We start from the raw sequence: 14267 nt of genomic DNA, 5'->3' as shown, positions 1-14267 counted from the left end.
TATGGTCCATATAAATTTGTTTTGTAACAACATTCATCAACATAAATGCGTGCAGCATTTGTCACATAAAACGCAAAAAAAAAAAAAAAAAAAAAAAAAAAAAGCCTAGACGCGCACTGAGATCTGATTGGCTACCAGAGAGGAAACACGCATCATGTGATGCGTGGGTCATCATTGACTGAGAATCAGCTGATCCTTCCAGTCTATTTTCACGACTCGGACACTGTCACGATCGACCTTTTCATGTAATTTTGGTGCAGTTTTAAAACTGTAGGCTTTTCGAAAATATTTTTTTAAATCCATTTGTCACTCGGCGTCTTTCCGTCGCGAGCGTTTTCAGTCGGTGGAGTTTAAAATCCTCTTACAGCAGCCGCAGCAGCAGTCATGGCGCTCAGCGATGCCGACGTCCAGAAGCAGGTGAAAATGCTTTCGAATGCATAATTTACTCTATTTTAGAACGTAACACTGTAGCAAGATATATCATTCGGTGATTTGACAAATTCATTGTATTATACGAGCCTAGTACTGGCATGGTGATATCATGTGGCCTTCAAGGTTGTTCGTCATTTATTCATTAGACACGCGCTTGAATCACAAGACCTGTCTATATAATAATAGTAAAATATATATATATTTTTTTTATTTTAATACGTATACCTGGTCATGCCCATATGCATAAAGGATCAATAAGGAAAAAATAAACTGAGCAGTTCATTCTAAAAACAAATGCATCAAGGTAGTGTGATGAATAAAATCAAATATTCACCACAAAAATGCTAATTTTAAAATGCAAATGATGCAAAATATTAAGATAGGAAGATAGGTAGGACATTCTGCATAGTAATAACATACTAAACACATACACACACTAGACACACATTCCACATCCTTGTGATGAAGCCACAACAGGGCGACTCATTGCTACTGTAACTTTAAACAAGTTTAAGATCATTTTTCTCAGAGAAAACAACCAACATGTGCCTAACAATGTATTTTATACAACATTAGGTAACAAAGATATGCATGTATTTACAAGTGGGTGTTAAATATTGTAATGCTGTTAGACTAGCATTATTCATGTTCATTTAAAGCCTTTTTCCCCATAGATATTGAATTATTCTCCTTTTGATTCCTATATCTTTCCAGATCAAGCACATGATGGCTTTCATTGAGCAGGAGGCCAATGAAAAAGCAGAGGAGATCGATGCAAAGGTAATTTTAATTTACAAACTCTAGGTTTAAATTATTTTACTAAAATATCTAAAGACTGAGTTTAAAAGGCCGTGCCGGTGGAAATGGTGTGAAATTGTGTGACCTGCTGATGATAAGAGCTGATATGATGACAAGTGACTCCCCCTGCAGGCCGAGGAGGAGTTCAACATTGAAAAAGGTCGGCTGGTTCAGACTCAGCGTCTGAAAATTATGGAGTACTATGAGAAGAAGGAGAAACAGATCGAACAGCAGAAGAAAATGTGAGTGTGACTTCCTCTGAGCCAGATCCTCAAATTCCTCCCAGTTATTTAAACAAGCATTCCATGCAGTAAAACACTTTTAGATTATTTAATTATGAATGTTCTGATTGTGATCATTTTGTTTTAATTGTTTGCTTCCTGTCCACAGTCAAATGTCCAACCTAATGAACCAGGCCAGACTAAAGGTCCTTAAGGCCCGTGATGACATGATTTCGGTTAGTTCCTGTTCTTTTTTGTGGCACATCTAGCCTTAAAATGAATATTGAGTTTCTGTTGTCTGTTTACAGCGCAGTTTTAATTCTGTGTTTTTTAGGATTTGTTAAATGACGCACGTCAGCGACTAGCGAACGTAGCCAGGGATCCGTCCAGATACGCGGCTCTGATGGATGGACTAGTCCTGCAGGTGAGCGATTGTATAATTAAACAGTATAGCAAACAAGGTCTATCAAAGAATGTATGTGAGTCCTATCAGGACATGTTTTCATATTTTCATGTTTCAGGGTTTTTACCAGCTCCTGGAACCCAAAGTGACCATCCGTTGTCGCAAACAGGATGTGGGCATAGTGCAGGTTTGCAGTTCACTAAACCTAAAAATAAAACCATAAAAATCCAATGTGTTACTAGAAATAAAATAAATGTAAACTAAAATAAAACATATAAAAATAAATAACTGTAATTAAAATGTAAATATAATACATAAAATGACCGAACAACTAACAAAATTAAAATGAAAACAAAATTAAAAATCTTAATAAAAACAAACATGTCTTTTATTAGGCTGCTGTGCAGAAAAACATTTCCATCTACAAGGCAGCAGTTAAGGACAATCTTGAAGTGCGCATTGACCAGGAGAACTTCCTCTCTCCAGAAATGTGAGCATCTGCGGTTTCAGTTTCTCAATACAAAATCAGCCTGACTATCTTTTTTTTAATAAATGGTGGTTTTTAAATATGAAAATGAAAGTGTCTGGGTTTTTTGTTAGCTCTGGTGGTATTGAGCTGTACAATGCTGATGGGAAGATCAAAGTGTCTAACACTCTGGAGAGCAGGCTGGATCTCATAGCACAACAGGTACAGAAATTGGGCAGAGAAGTTTACAATTATGAAAAGAAGTGTAAATTGTACGATTGATTTTACATTTTCTTTTGATTCTTTTCAGATGATGCCTGAAATCCGAGTCGCCCTATTTGGTGCAAACCAGAACCGCAAGTTCATGGACTGATCCTCACTTACTCCAAACCACGGCAGAACGCCATTGTTTGATGTTGTACTTTTATTTTTATTCTGATGTTAAAGACTCCATTCCTGTGTCTGTCTGTATTTAAGAAAATATCATGTGTTTGTGTGTGTTCTCCATGTGGTGATTCATGATTGCTGTAAAAAGGATCAAAATAGTGTTTCAGTTGGCTGCTAGAACTCCGGTCCATAACATCTCATGTGTTTGATTCTGAATGCAGCTGTAATATAACACGGTCATGTTTACAGAAACACTCAGTCTTAAACTGATGTAGAAATTCCAAGATTGTTTGTGAACTCACCCATTTTGTGGCTGTAAAGGAGAACACGGACCCATCTTGAGCATCCCTCAGAAAAACAAAATGGTGGCACAGACTTGAAAATTACGTTGTGTTTAATTGTTTCCGTTGAATTTTTATTTGCTGTCTTTTCCTGTGGTGCAGAGCATGACCTGTATATCACAAGCAATCGTGTCTGTTATTGCTGCAAAAATGATATTGATGTGAAAATGATATGTAATGAAAAACAATACCAAACAGATCTTCTGTTGTGTTCTTACTGAGTCTCGTATTGTGAAGGGGTAAATGTCAGTCATTTGGGGAATGTCATAATGAGAAGGGTTTGCAGAAGGCCCTTATTCCTGAGTCATTTGATTCACAGTATGTCACATGCTCTATTGTCATCACATTCTCAACATATGCTGGTCTTGCCGAAAGAGGAACTTCATACACAAGACATGCAGACAGACTAAAATACAGTACATGTTTTCTGGATTCAAGACAAATAGAAGGAAACAAAAAGGGAGCAATGAGCAAAATAAACTTGAAGGTAAGCTAACTTTTAGCCTGCGGATAGAGTTGTTTATTGTTTACAATCAATAGTAATGTTTTAAAGTCTGCCTTTTTTTCAGATTAGATTTACAGGAATGTCAATTATTTGATTTTAGCAAAAGCTGAGGTTCAAGCTACCATATTAAAATAATATTAAGTAAATTAAGGAATAATACTAGTGAAACAGATGTAACATAACAATTATGATGATCATCATGTAAAATGATTATTTATAATAAAATTAATAAAATAAAGGTATAGTTTTGAGCAGTTTAAATGGTGTGCCAAGTGAACTTACAAAAGATCCTTTTAAATGCTTTTAACAGAATGACTGCAAAAATATTAGAAAACAGCTAATCTATTATTAGTAGTAGCAGAAGTAAAACTGATCTTAAAATAATGAAATAAAGTTGACATCTGTCTATTGTCCTAACCTGTAACAAGCAATAGACATGTTTAAGACACTAAAAGGACAAAACAGACAAAACAGTTCTTTCATCCAAATCATTCCAGTAAATCAGAAAACAACTGTAAACCAATGATTTACAGGTTTGAAAATGAACATTTTCTGAGAATGTACTCACCCTTAGGCCATCCAAGATGTAGATGAGTTTGTTTCTTTATCAAAACAGATTTGGAGAAATTTAATATTACATCACTTGCTCACCAGTGGATCCTCTACTGTGAATGGGTGCCGTCAGAATGAGAGTCCAAACATCACAATAATCCACGAGTAATCCACACCACTCCAGTCCATCAATTAATGTCTTATAAAGCGAAAATCTGTGTTTGTAGAAACAAATTCATCATTAAGGCATTTAAAACATCAACAACAACAACAACTGTGCGAAAGTATAGACAAATCCTATTTTAAAAAAAAACTAACAACAATGGGAATTTAACTCTCTTACCGTCTCAGGATCTCTGTACGAGCATGACGAGTCTCTCCAGCATGGCAGTTCTGATTGTCCTGATGTTACTGTGTATCAAAGAGTGTAATCCAATGCCAGATCCCCATCAGAGGGAACTGATGCTGAAGCAGGACATGGCCCAGCAGGTAGGGGGCAGAGTGGAGCTCACTGCTGCCGAACTGCAACTGGATTCACTCCTACACCGGCTGAAGCTGAAAGAAATGGCTGCTTCACCTTTCCCACCAGCCCATCACTTCTTCAAAGTGCGGCACATTGTGCAAAAAAGCCCTGTCTTCAAACTGCTACAGAAAATGCCAAAGGGTAAAAAACAGTTACTTGTACATTTGGGAAACATCTGTCCTTCAGATAATAAAATGAAACTGTCCTGTCCCCTACAGGTGCTGCTCTTCACATCCACAGCTCTGCTATGGTGAGTGTGGATTGGCTGGTGCTCAATGTAACGTACAGGCCTCATTGTTACATCTGCTTTACGTGGGACGGTTCAGTGCAGTTCCTTTTCTCTACCAGTATGCCCTTTTTGCGATGGGGATGCTCTTTTTGGAAACGACTGGATGTGCTGAGGGCAAGTATGAGTGATGTCACTGCCTTTGATAAAAGGTTAATAAATCTATTCAACATCAGCTATAAAATAGCCACAGGTGTTCACTGGTACAAACAATAACCGTGGCCATTATAGTGCACTGAAAAGCATAATTTGTTTGCAAATGCCACTTGATTTGATGGATGAAATGAAATTCATACATTTTTAAGTATGACTTTAGTGGTCTATCGATATGTAAAAATATATATATTTTTTTAACTCAGCATCAACAAATTAAGTATATTTTTATTGATTGATTGGTTGATAGCAAGAACCAATTAAGAGAAATTAATAATATATATACTAATTAAAAACTAATTATATATATACATATTACATTTCTCAGTTTAATGCGAAATCTTACACTTTTCACGGAAGACCCGGAGAAGTCTTATCCAACACAAGATGCAGCATGGGACAGGTTTGAGAAGATTTTTTTAGCTCTATCTGGGCTGATCACATATGCACCAGTCTTTAAGGACTACATCTACCAGGGTCTGAAGGAGCTTTACGAAGACAATATCATGTACCTGGAGCTGAGGGTCGGACAGTCCAAGGTTTGTGACTGATAAACCACATCACTGTAATTAAATGTATATATGCTCTTGGATAAAAAAAAATGTGTATGTTATATAATTATGTTTAGGTTTATGAACTTGATGGCACTATCCATGACACAGCGTGGTCTCTGGAGGTCTACAGAAACATTACAGAGCAGTTCAGAGCAAATCATCCAGATTTCATAGGATCTCGTTTAATCTTCTCTGTTCACAGGTAAAACTACATTAAGCTAAATCAATCAACCAATAAATGGTCTCTATTGTCCTGTGAATTAACTGAATGAGACAAATACATACTTAATTTACCAACCTTTACAATTCAACAGCATCAATAATAATTAAAACTTTTAGTGTAAATAACTTTCATTTCTGTTACCAAACATAACTTTCAGCTCTATATATATATTTTACAGCATTAAAGAATTACAACCTTTCATACAGTTTTTTCTTCTTTTAAAGGGCATAAGCAATGTTAGTTTATTTAATAAAGTCCACTGTTTCTAAGAAAGAAATGACATTTCCACTATTGCCAAATAAGATTTTTCTTTTTCGAATTATGACGCCACTAGACTAACAAAGGTGAAACAGGCTATGAGATTATGGATAATAATGCTTCCTTTAAACATTAACTCAGGACTACAAAAGCAAAGACGCATGCCATTAATTACTGCAGAATATAAACACATTTAACGCTGTCATTTGAATTCAAAAGTATTAACTATATTGTCTAGGACTTTTGACAGTAAGATTTAATATACTAAGAATATTCATTTCAGATGCAGTATTACATTCTCATTACATATTACATTTGATCTGATCTGAATGCATTTTTACACAGGTCTCTTAGTGTGTCTCAAGTGAAGCAGGCAGTACAAGAGGCCATTAAAATGCAGAGAAAATATCCAGACATTGTTGCTGGATTTGACCTGGTAATCTCATCCTTGACTTAAGTTGCATCAAAATGCAATACTAAATACTAAATATGTTACTGTCTGCACTGTGCAAGCAAACCACAGCAATAACAAACCCAAAATAACTGAACCAGGATTTAATATTATTTTTCTCTAATTCTGTCAATTTATTGCTGTAGGTAGGCCGTGAAGACACTGGAAGATCTATCTGGTACTTTCGAGATGCCTTATCATTCCCTTCAGAACTAAAGACGCAACTTCCTTTCTTTTTCCATGCTGGAGAGACAGGTCAGTAAATGTAGCTCACTTTCTTACTATTAGTAGAAACAAGACATTTTGAAATTTTGAATTAATTGAACCCATGGCTTCACAAAATCAAAGCACTCAAAGCACCACTTACTGGTCAAAATGGTGTAAATGCAACAAAACCTCAACACAAATACAAAAGCACTGTTTTTGAACCAATGGCAGATGTTTTATCAAATATGTAACCTATTAAATACAATTAAGAAAACTTCAAAAATAGTCCTCTTTTTTCCCAGACATGTCCTGGCTGCGAAATCTGAATTGCATAAAGGAGTTTGTCTTTCTGTGGGTTTTTTAGATTTGGATGGTACAGATGTGGACAGGAATGTGTTGGATGCTCTGCTGTTTAACACCAGCCGCATTGGACATGGTTTTGCACTGGTTCATCATCCCCTGGCCAAGCAGCTGTCCAGGATGAGAGGGGTGGCGGTGGAGTTGTGTCCCATTTCCAACCAGGTACAGCTGCGTTGCAGAACTAGGCTGACCATATGCACTTTTAGTTACTTTTTATGTAAAAATGTTATTTTTTGGTTTGCTCCACTAATGTAAATAAAACCAATATTTGGACAGACTTGTCTTGAGCAGTACTGTGCCAATAATGTCAGTGAGATTGATTAAATCAACAGTGTTTTTCTGTCTTCTTCAGGTGCTAAGACTGGTCTCGGATTTGCGTAATCACCCCGCCGCGGTACTAATGTCAGACGGTCATCCCATAGTGGTGAGCTCTGATGATCCCACCTTATTCGGGACCACAGGACTTTCCTATGATTTCTACCAGGTCTTTGTGGGTATTGGTGGGTTGAGCGCAAACCTGGGGACTCTAAAGGAGCTTGCGATGAATTCAATCAGGTGATTGATTTACTTTTTCACATACTTTCTTTGGAAAAGTCTTTTTTTTAATGGTTGTGCTTTCCCCCTTTGTTAACAGGTACAGTTCTTTGTCACTACAACTACAGGATAAAGCTATGACAGTATGGAAGGAAAAGTGGAACAAATTTGTTGCAGAGAATTCATAACCATGACAAACAGAAGTGGACTGTATTTTTTATTACAGTATCTATATCATAAATGAATTGAGTTGCCTACATTTTTTACGTCCTTTTACTATCAGATCAACAGACAAATGTCACCAAGAAACAAGTAGTAGTTAACATTAACTTACATGTTAGATACAGTATTACACAACACACACTCATTTTCCTGGCTTTGAAGGGTCATTTTGATTGCACCACTTCTGTAGAAATGTTAGGTTCACGCACCACAGAGCCCAGTCAAAACCATGAGGCGAGACAAAATACTTTGTCACCTGCAAGTCATAGTAACTGACAAAGGGTTCAGTGTACGGTCAGGCTGGAATTGTGCAAGCAGGGACTCCACCCTAAAAGAGAGAGAGAGAGTACTTGAGAAACGGTTAAGATTTTATACACTCTCATACCTATAATACTTTTTTGTTTGTTTGTTTAATAAATATTATTGCCAAATAGTGAAGTCAACTGAGCAATTTTACACCATTTGATATGGACCTCAATGTGGGCATACAAAATGCAACCAAAAAACCCCCAATGACAGCCTTAATCCTTAAAATTCTGGCCTGGGAAAGTCCTTTCTGCTCTAAATGCATCTACAGAAATGGATAAATGCAGCAAGACAGATGTTAAATTTCAGAGCATTTCGGTAAACCTCTGAAACTCAAATGTGGTCCTTTTCCAGAGGTAACTGGTCACTAAGGAAGGCATTGTAGCTGTATTTCTGAAAGAGATCCTCAGCTTTCCTCTGGTCATCCTCAGAAAGTTCAACGGTCGATTGCTTGAAAAGATTCGCATTTGGGAACAACTTCTTTGCTGGCTTCTTCTCTTTCTCACTTTGGGGCGTCTCTCTCCTGCAAGAATATGTGTTCATCAAGTATTCAAAATATAAAACTGAAGCAAACGTATATTAGTAACTCATGTAAATGCATTTTCCTTCATCTGTTTTTAGTTATTTTCTCATTGGTCCTGTCATGCTTGTGGTAATTGTGTAAAAGTGTAGCATCAGTGATGCATAGTCACTGTGACAGAAGATTTGTATGCAACAGCCTCAATGTTGATTCACTTTATTTATTAAATGTAATATACATATACACCCAAAACGGATAAAGCCTAGATGTCAAGCTATATTTAAATAAAAATACACCCCAGATTTAAGACAGATTTGAAATGCTTCAGGAGTGCCATTTGATGGAAGCCAAGATTTTCACCAAATTCACTTTTGTTGTATGGAAAACAACAGTCTGGACATTCTACTCAGTAAATGATGGGAGGATTGTAATTTTTGGATGAATTATTCTTTTAATAAACACTGACATTCTGTGACAACATGTCCTATAGCTGGCCATAGGGTTAGTATGAAACATGAAACAATTTTTCAGACAGTCTCTTTCAGTACATATCTGCATTTGCATTTTTGCCACTAACACTCCAGCATCTCAGCTGTGTTTAAATAAAGTGATCTTTCATTTCAAAAGTCGTGAATTACATTCTGTATCTTCCAGTGTTGGTTTCTGCACTCCTGAAGAAAAACGTTCTTTTCATACTTTTCTGTCTGCTCAGCGCTGATCTCCAGACAGCGTTTGGTGTCTCTGTTCTGTATGGCCTGTCCCTGAAAACAAATAAAAATATGCATTTTTCCAAGCAATGTTTAAATTGTGATACACAATAGTAATTATTTGGGTGTAATTATTTGTTCACCTGTTTGAAGTCCCAGTACATGTGTTTTGGTTTTTCAGTGTCCGAACACCAGGACAGCTCTGGAAACCTGCCTGAGCCGGGATCAATTAGACAGTGGATCCGACTGTTTTTAATAGACTGAATGGGATGCACATATATCTCACCACGTCCCGTATAATAAAATATCTGTGATGAGAAACTGAAGTGTGTCAAATATTCCTCAAAATACAGTTTAAAATGCAGAGAAGAGAACAGAGGAGAACATATTACCTGTGGTTCCATGAAATGACATGGATATAAAATGGGAGTGTTCTCCTCAACTGGCCCCATATCCAAACATAATCTTGTTTGCAGATCATTGATCAGCTGTTTAGATAGAAATAATGAGATCATACCCCTCAAACCCTTCATAGTTTTTCCTATACAACTGATCCCTTAGACTATCTTGATTCATAGTGAACTATATGTCACTCACCGCTCCATAAGCTAAAATATGAATGGGATTTAATTGAGTATAGACATTTTCCAGATACCATTTAAATGGTTTGCAATTTAGCCTTTTTCTCAGCTTCTTTCTCTCAGATACATCACCAATGTCTATCCCATGGTTCTGTGGGAACAAGTGAGAACAGATACACAGGATCATAAGAATCAGAACAATTTAATGTTTTAGTCCTCAAAACCAATAGTTACACATCTCGGTTCACTTAACAGGGCTCAAACTAAACCTGTTAGAATCAACCGACCTTAAAAAAACAGAATTTGAGTGTCTGAATCTTTTAATGAGATCTACCTGTATGGGAAGACCCCAGGCGATGTTCACATTTGTCTTGTATTCATCCATCCAAACTTCTGCCACTCTGAGGGCATTTCTCTTCATTACACTGCTAAGATAAGGCATGTAGGGTTTGTGTAACCTTTCGATATGAGCAATTCTAGAGCAGGGTACAACTTCTATACTTCCTCCACACAGCCACACCTTAACGAAAACACATGAAAGAAAAAGTCAACAATGTGCAATATGGCTACCATGTAGATATATAAAGTATAATATAAAATAATAACTTAAGAATGCTCAATGTGTTTTTACGTGCATGTGAATTACCCGTATTCCTAATTCAACATTCTCTCCTCCGTACACCTTCATTCCTCCATCCAGAGTCCCAATCTCACCGAAGAACAGACGATCAACTACTATAATTCCCATTACAGAGGGACTCCTGGAGAACATGAAAAGGAAGGATCTGTTACAATGTGAAAGAATACTAAGAACAAGAATATTAATTCACTATTATCTTAGACACAGTTTTACACACACTCACTTTCCTGGCTGTGAAGGATCGTTTTGATCATACCACTTCTGTGGGAATGCCACGTACATGCACCAGAGAGCCCAGTCAAAACCTTGAGCGTAGGTAAAATGCGGTGTCACCTGCAAGTCATAGTAATTGACTTTATCAAACACGGGGCTCAGGACCAGCGTGCGGTCAGCCTGGATACGTGCAAGCAGAGGCTCCGCCCTAAAGGAGAGACAATATACGAGAAACATTTCATGCACCTTAATACCAATAAATCAGTTTTGATTTTAGTTAAAAAATAAAGGTGAAGCATGATATTCAGCTAACTGAGCAAATATTTAGTTTGACAAACACTGATGTCAGCAGTTTGACACTTCAAGCTGAAGCAGCTATGAAAATTACTAAAACTTAAAAAAACTAAATTGCAAAAATGAACAAAAATGACACAGCACATAACAAAATTACTAAAACTTAAAATTTTATTTTTTAAATAAAAGCTAATTCAATAAAACAATAGCATATTAGGACAAGAGAGTTAGACAAATATTTAGTTTATTGCCAAATATTGAAGTCAACTGAGCAGTTTCACACCATTTGACATGGACCTCAATGTGGGCATCCAAAATGGCAACCACATCCCCAGTGGCTGCCTTCCACCCTGAGATTCTGGCCTGGGAAAGTCCTTTGTGCTCTGAATGGGTCACCATCTTCAGCAGCCCTGGGTGCTTCTTATTGATGGAGCTGACATAAGCATGCAGCTGTGTTTTCAGATTTTCTGTGAGATATGTCTAGAATCAATACTGTAGCTCATTTTGGGTACAATATTAATCTGAGACTGGGGTTTTGAGGGAAACACACCATTTGTGCTGTGGTCGTCCACCAGTATGATCTCCTTGAGCAGGTGGGCTGGAGTTCTGTTGATGATGCTGCAAATGGCTCTTTGAATGACAGACAGAGCCTCATCCAGATAAATCAGCACCACGCTGAGGGTGGGTAGATTGTGGGGGTATTCACGGTCAATGCATCTACAGAAATAGGAGAATGCATCAAGACAGATGTTGAATTTCAGAGCATATCCGTAAACCGCTGAAACGCACCTGTGGTCTCGAGTGTCCGGCAGCTCCCGGTCCAGAGGCAGTTGGTCACTAAGAAAGGCATTATAGCCATATTTCTGATAGAGATCTTCAGCCTTCCTCTGGTCATCCTCAGAAAGTTCAACAGTCCATTGCTTGAAAAGGTGTGAGTTTGGGAACAGCTTCTTTGCTGGCTTCTTCTCATGTTTCACTTTAAGGCTTTTCTCTTCTGCAATTTTTTTTTTTTTTTTTTTTTTTTCATTTTAAATATCATTGTTTACAGGAATTGCTTCAAATTACATTAACACAAACCCACCAAAATAGTGATTAAAATAATATTGTGCATGTACATGTCATTTTAAAAAAAGACATCAGTAGCCTAATTACTGATGTAATTTCCAGGGAGTGAGTTGGCAGACAGGTTGACATCATATAACAAGACTTTATTTTCATAGCCCTACTGCTTTTGGCTGTTTCTATATATTAATAATGAAACGATCAGCATCTGCATTGCTGACTGAAGACTTTTTTTTGCATGATTATTCATTTCACAGAAAGAGCAAGTTATTCACTTCTGTAGAACACAAAGCAGAATATTTTGAAAATTCACCCTCAAAAAAAAGTTTTCACAGCTATGCCATAGAAAATTATTTTATTTCATTTATTAAAAGAACTATTTATTCTTAGTGCAAAGAATTTTTATGCATTTCAATAATCTGAAGAACCTTTTTCATTTTATATAATCTTTTGGGCAACAAAACCATTTTGTGGATGTTTAAATGTTATTCTTGGAACAACTGATACCAATAAAGAACCTTTATTTGTAAGAATGTTGTTAACCTAACAGTTTTGGTTACCATTTACTTCCATTGTATGGCCTCAAAAACTGTCAAAAATATATTTTTATGTTTCACAGAAAAGCATCAGGAGGAGATTTAACATTATTAACTCACCCACGGCTATTAAATGAGCCTCCAGTTTGTCCAGCTTGTTGAGGAGCTGTTCCTTGTTCTGCTGGACTTGGTGGAGCTGCTTCTCTTGAGTTTGGATTTGCCTCCTCATCAAACTCATGTAGAGAAACACCACAGTGACAGACAAAACTGGAAACAAATTCTTCACACAGCTTATTCTCATGATTTGAATTCACGAGCACGACTATCATCACAGAGAGTCGTGGTCTAATGAAAGGTGTTCAGTTATTTTGTCATTGGTCCTGTCATGCTTGAGGTGATTGTGTAAACATGTAGCATCACTGACGCTTAGTCACTGTGCACAAGGTTTGGATGCAACAGCCTCAGTGTTTATTAGCTTTCTTTATTTAATATTTCACAAAATGGATAAAGCCTAGGTGTGAATCTATATTTACATGAAAAAAAAACACCACCGATTTAAAACGCCACACAGATCTGAAATGCTCCAGGAGTGCTATAAGATGGAAGCCAAGATTTTTACTGAATTCACTTTTGTTGTATGGAAAACATTCTGCTCAGTAAATAATGAGAGAATGGTAATTTTGGATGTGTTATTCTTTTAATAAACACTGACATTCTGTGACAACATGTCCTATTACTTAGAGGGTATATTAGTAGGAAACATGAAACAATTTTTACACTGTCTTCACAGCTGCATATCTTGCATTTCTGCACTTCTAAAGAGAAACATCCCTTTATTTTCCTGTCATCTCCAGCCAGTGTTTGGTGTTTTTGTTCTGTATGGCCTGTCTCTGAAAACAAACTATCAATGTCTGGGGTGTAATTATTTGTTCACCTCTTTGAAGACCAGTACATGTTTTTCAGTGTCTGAACACCAGGACAGCACTGGAAATCTACCTGTGTGATGAGAAACTGAAGTGTGTTAAATATTCCACAAAATACAGTTTGAAAATGCAGAGAAAAGAAGAGAAGAGAAGGGAAGAGAAGAGAAATCGATAGTGAATCATAAAATAATTACATGAATATAAAATGGGAGTGTTTTCCTCAAATGGCCCTTTACCCAAACATAAATGTGTTTGCAGATCAATAATCTGCTGTTTTGATGAAGACAATAAGGATTTTAAATTAAACTGTCAAACCAATCATCTTGTTTCATAGCGTCACTCACACCATGCTAGACTGCGAGGAAACCAGGACATTGAATCCTGGTAGAGGTGGATAAATGTCAGGTAAATATTAGTTAAATATCAGGTATCATTTAGTAAAAGGAACCAGGTACGCAGCATAGTCCATCAACAGTCCATCTGAATAGAACAATAAAAATTATAAATTATAAATAAACTTAAAAATCCAATTGATGTAAACATTTAAAATGTATCAAATTTATATCATTTTTTAATTTAAAAAGGACTCAAATAAAGTTAGCCAAACTA

At 36.7% G+C, this 14267-nt stretch overlaps 3 protein-coding genes across 3 annotated transcripts; 2 read left to right on the top strand and 1 right to left on the bottom strand.

The window, feature by feature from the left end:
- Positions 1 to 159: 159 nt before the first annotated feature.
- On the top strand, positions 160 to 3247 carry atp6v1e1b (ATPase H+ transporting V1 subunit E1b). The gene is made up of 9 exons (XM_051107618.1): positions 160 to 417; positions 1147 to 1212; positions 1363 to 1472; positions 1621 to 1687; positions 1786 to 1875; positions 1973 to 2041; positions 2250 to 2344; positions 2455 to 2542; positions 2631 to 3247. Exons 1-9 carry the CDS (start codon positions 385 to 387, stop codon positions 2691 to 2693), a joined length of 681 nt encoding a protein of 226 aa, XP_050963575.1. The 5' UTR covers positions 160 to 384; the 3' UTR covers positions 2694 to 3247.
- A 103-nt stretch (positions 3248 to 3350) lies between these two features.
- Positions 3351 to 8343, top strand: ada2b (adenosine deaminase 2b). Its single transcript, XM_051107617.1, has 10 exons — positions 3351 to 3535; positions 4457 to 4769; positions 4847 to 5066; positions 5396 to 5606; positions 5696 to 5823; positions 6448 to 6538; positions 6700 to 6808; positions 7125 to 7282; positions 7473 to 7675; positions 7755 to 8343. The coding sequence occupies exons 1-10, from the start codon at positions 3515 to 3517 to the stop codon at positions 7840 to 7842; spliced, it is 1542 nt and encodes a 513-aa protein (XP_050963574.1). The 5' UTR covers positions 3351 to 3514; the 3' UTR covers positions 7843 to 8343.
- A 219-nt stretch (positions 8344 to 8562) lies between these two features.
- Positions 8563 to 13686, bottom strand: LOC127163998 (probable polypeptide N-acetylgalactosaminyltransferase 8). The gene is made up of 12 exons (XM_051107612.1): positions 12856 to 13686; positions 11927 to 12131; positions 11688 to 11854; positions 11421 to 11604; positions 10854 to 11051; positions 10637 to 10751; positions 10325 to 10510; positions 10007 to 10141; positions 9802 to 9897; positions 9553 to 9717; positions 9341 to 9463; positions 8563 to 8705 (listed from the first exon to the last, which is right to left on the bottom strand). The coding sequence occupies exons 1-12, from the start codon at positions 13034 to 13036 to the stop codon at positions 8685 to 8687; spliced, it is 1776 nt and encodes a 591-aa protein (XP_050963569.1). The 5' UTR covers positions 13037 to 13686; the 3' UTR covers positions 8563 to 8684.
- Positions 13687 to 14267: the final 581 nt, after the last annotated feature.

Source organism: Labeo rohita, chromosome 4, assembly GCF_022985175.1.
Source record: "Labeo rohita strain BAU-BD-2019 chromosome 4, IGBB_LRoh.1.0, whole genome shotgun sequence".
Lineage (NCBI taxonomy): Eukaryota > Metazoa > Chordata > Actinopteri > Cypriniformes > Cyprinidae > Labeo > Labeo rohita.
The sequence above is the reverse complement of the archived record's forward strand: the minus strand, read 5'-3'. Positions and strand labels throughout refer to the sequence as shown.

Coding starts and splice junctions, on each gene's coding strand:
- atp6v1e1b (XM_051107618.1), top strand. CDS start 385: ATGGCGCTCAGCGATGCCGACGTCCAGAAGCAG. Junction 418..1,146: donor ATGCCGACGTCCAGAAGCAG/GTGAAAATGCTT, acceptor ATATCTTTCCAG/ATCAAGCACATGATGGCTTT. Junction 1,213..1,362: donor CAGAGGAGATCGATGCAAAG/GTAATTTTAATT, acceptor CTCCCCCTGCAG/GCCGAGGAGGAGTTCAACAT.
- LOC127163998 (XM_051107612.1), bottom strand. CDS start 13,036: ATGAGAATAAGCTGTGTGAAGAATTTGTTTCCAGTTTTGTCTGTCACT. Junction 10,752..10,853: donor GATCCTTCACAGCCAGGAAA/GTGAGTGTGTGT, acceptor CATGTTCTCCAG/GAGTCCCTCTGTAATGGGAA. Junction 9,898..10,006: donor ATATTTTAGCTTATGGAGCG/GTGAGTGACATA, acceptor CTATCTAAACAG/CTGATCAATGATCTGCAAAC.
- ada2b (XM_051107617.1), top strand. CDS start 3,515: ATGAGCAAAATAAACTTGAAG. Junction 5,607..5,695: donor TGAGGGTCGGACAGTCCAAG/GTTTGTGACTGA, acceptor AATTATGTTTAG/GTTTATGAACTTGATGGCAC. Junction 6,539..6,699: donor TTGTTGCTGGATTTGACCTG/GTAATCTCATCC, acceptor TTATTGCTGTAG/GTAGGCCGTGAAGACACTGG.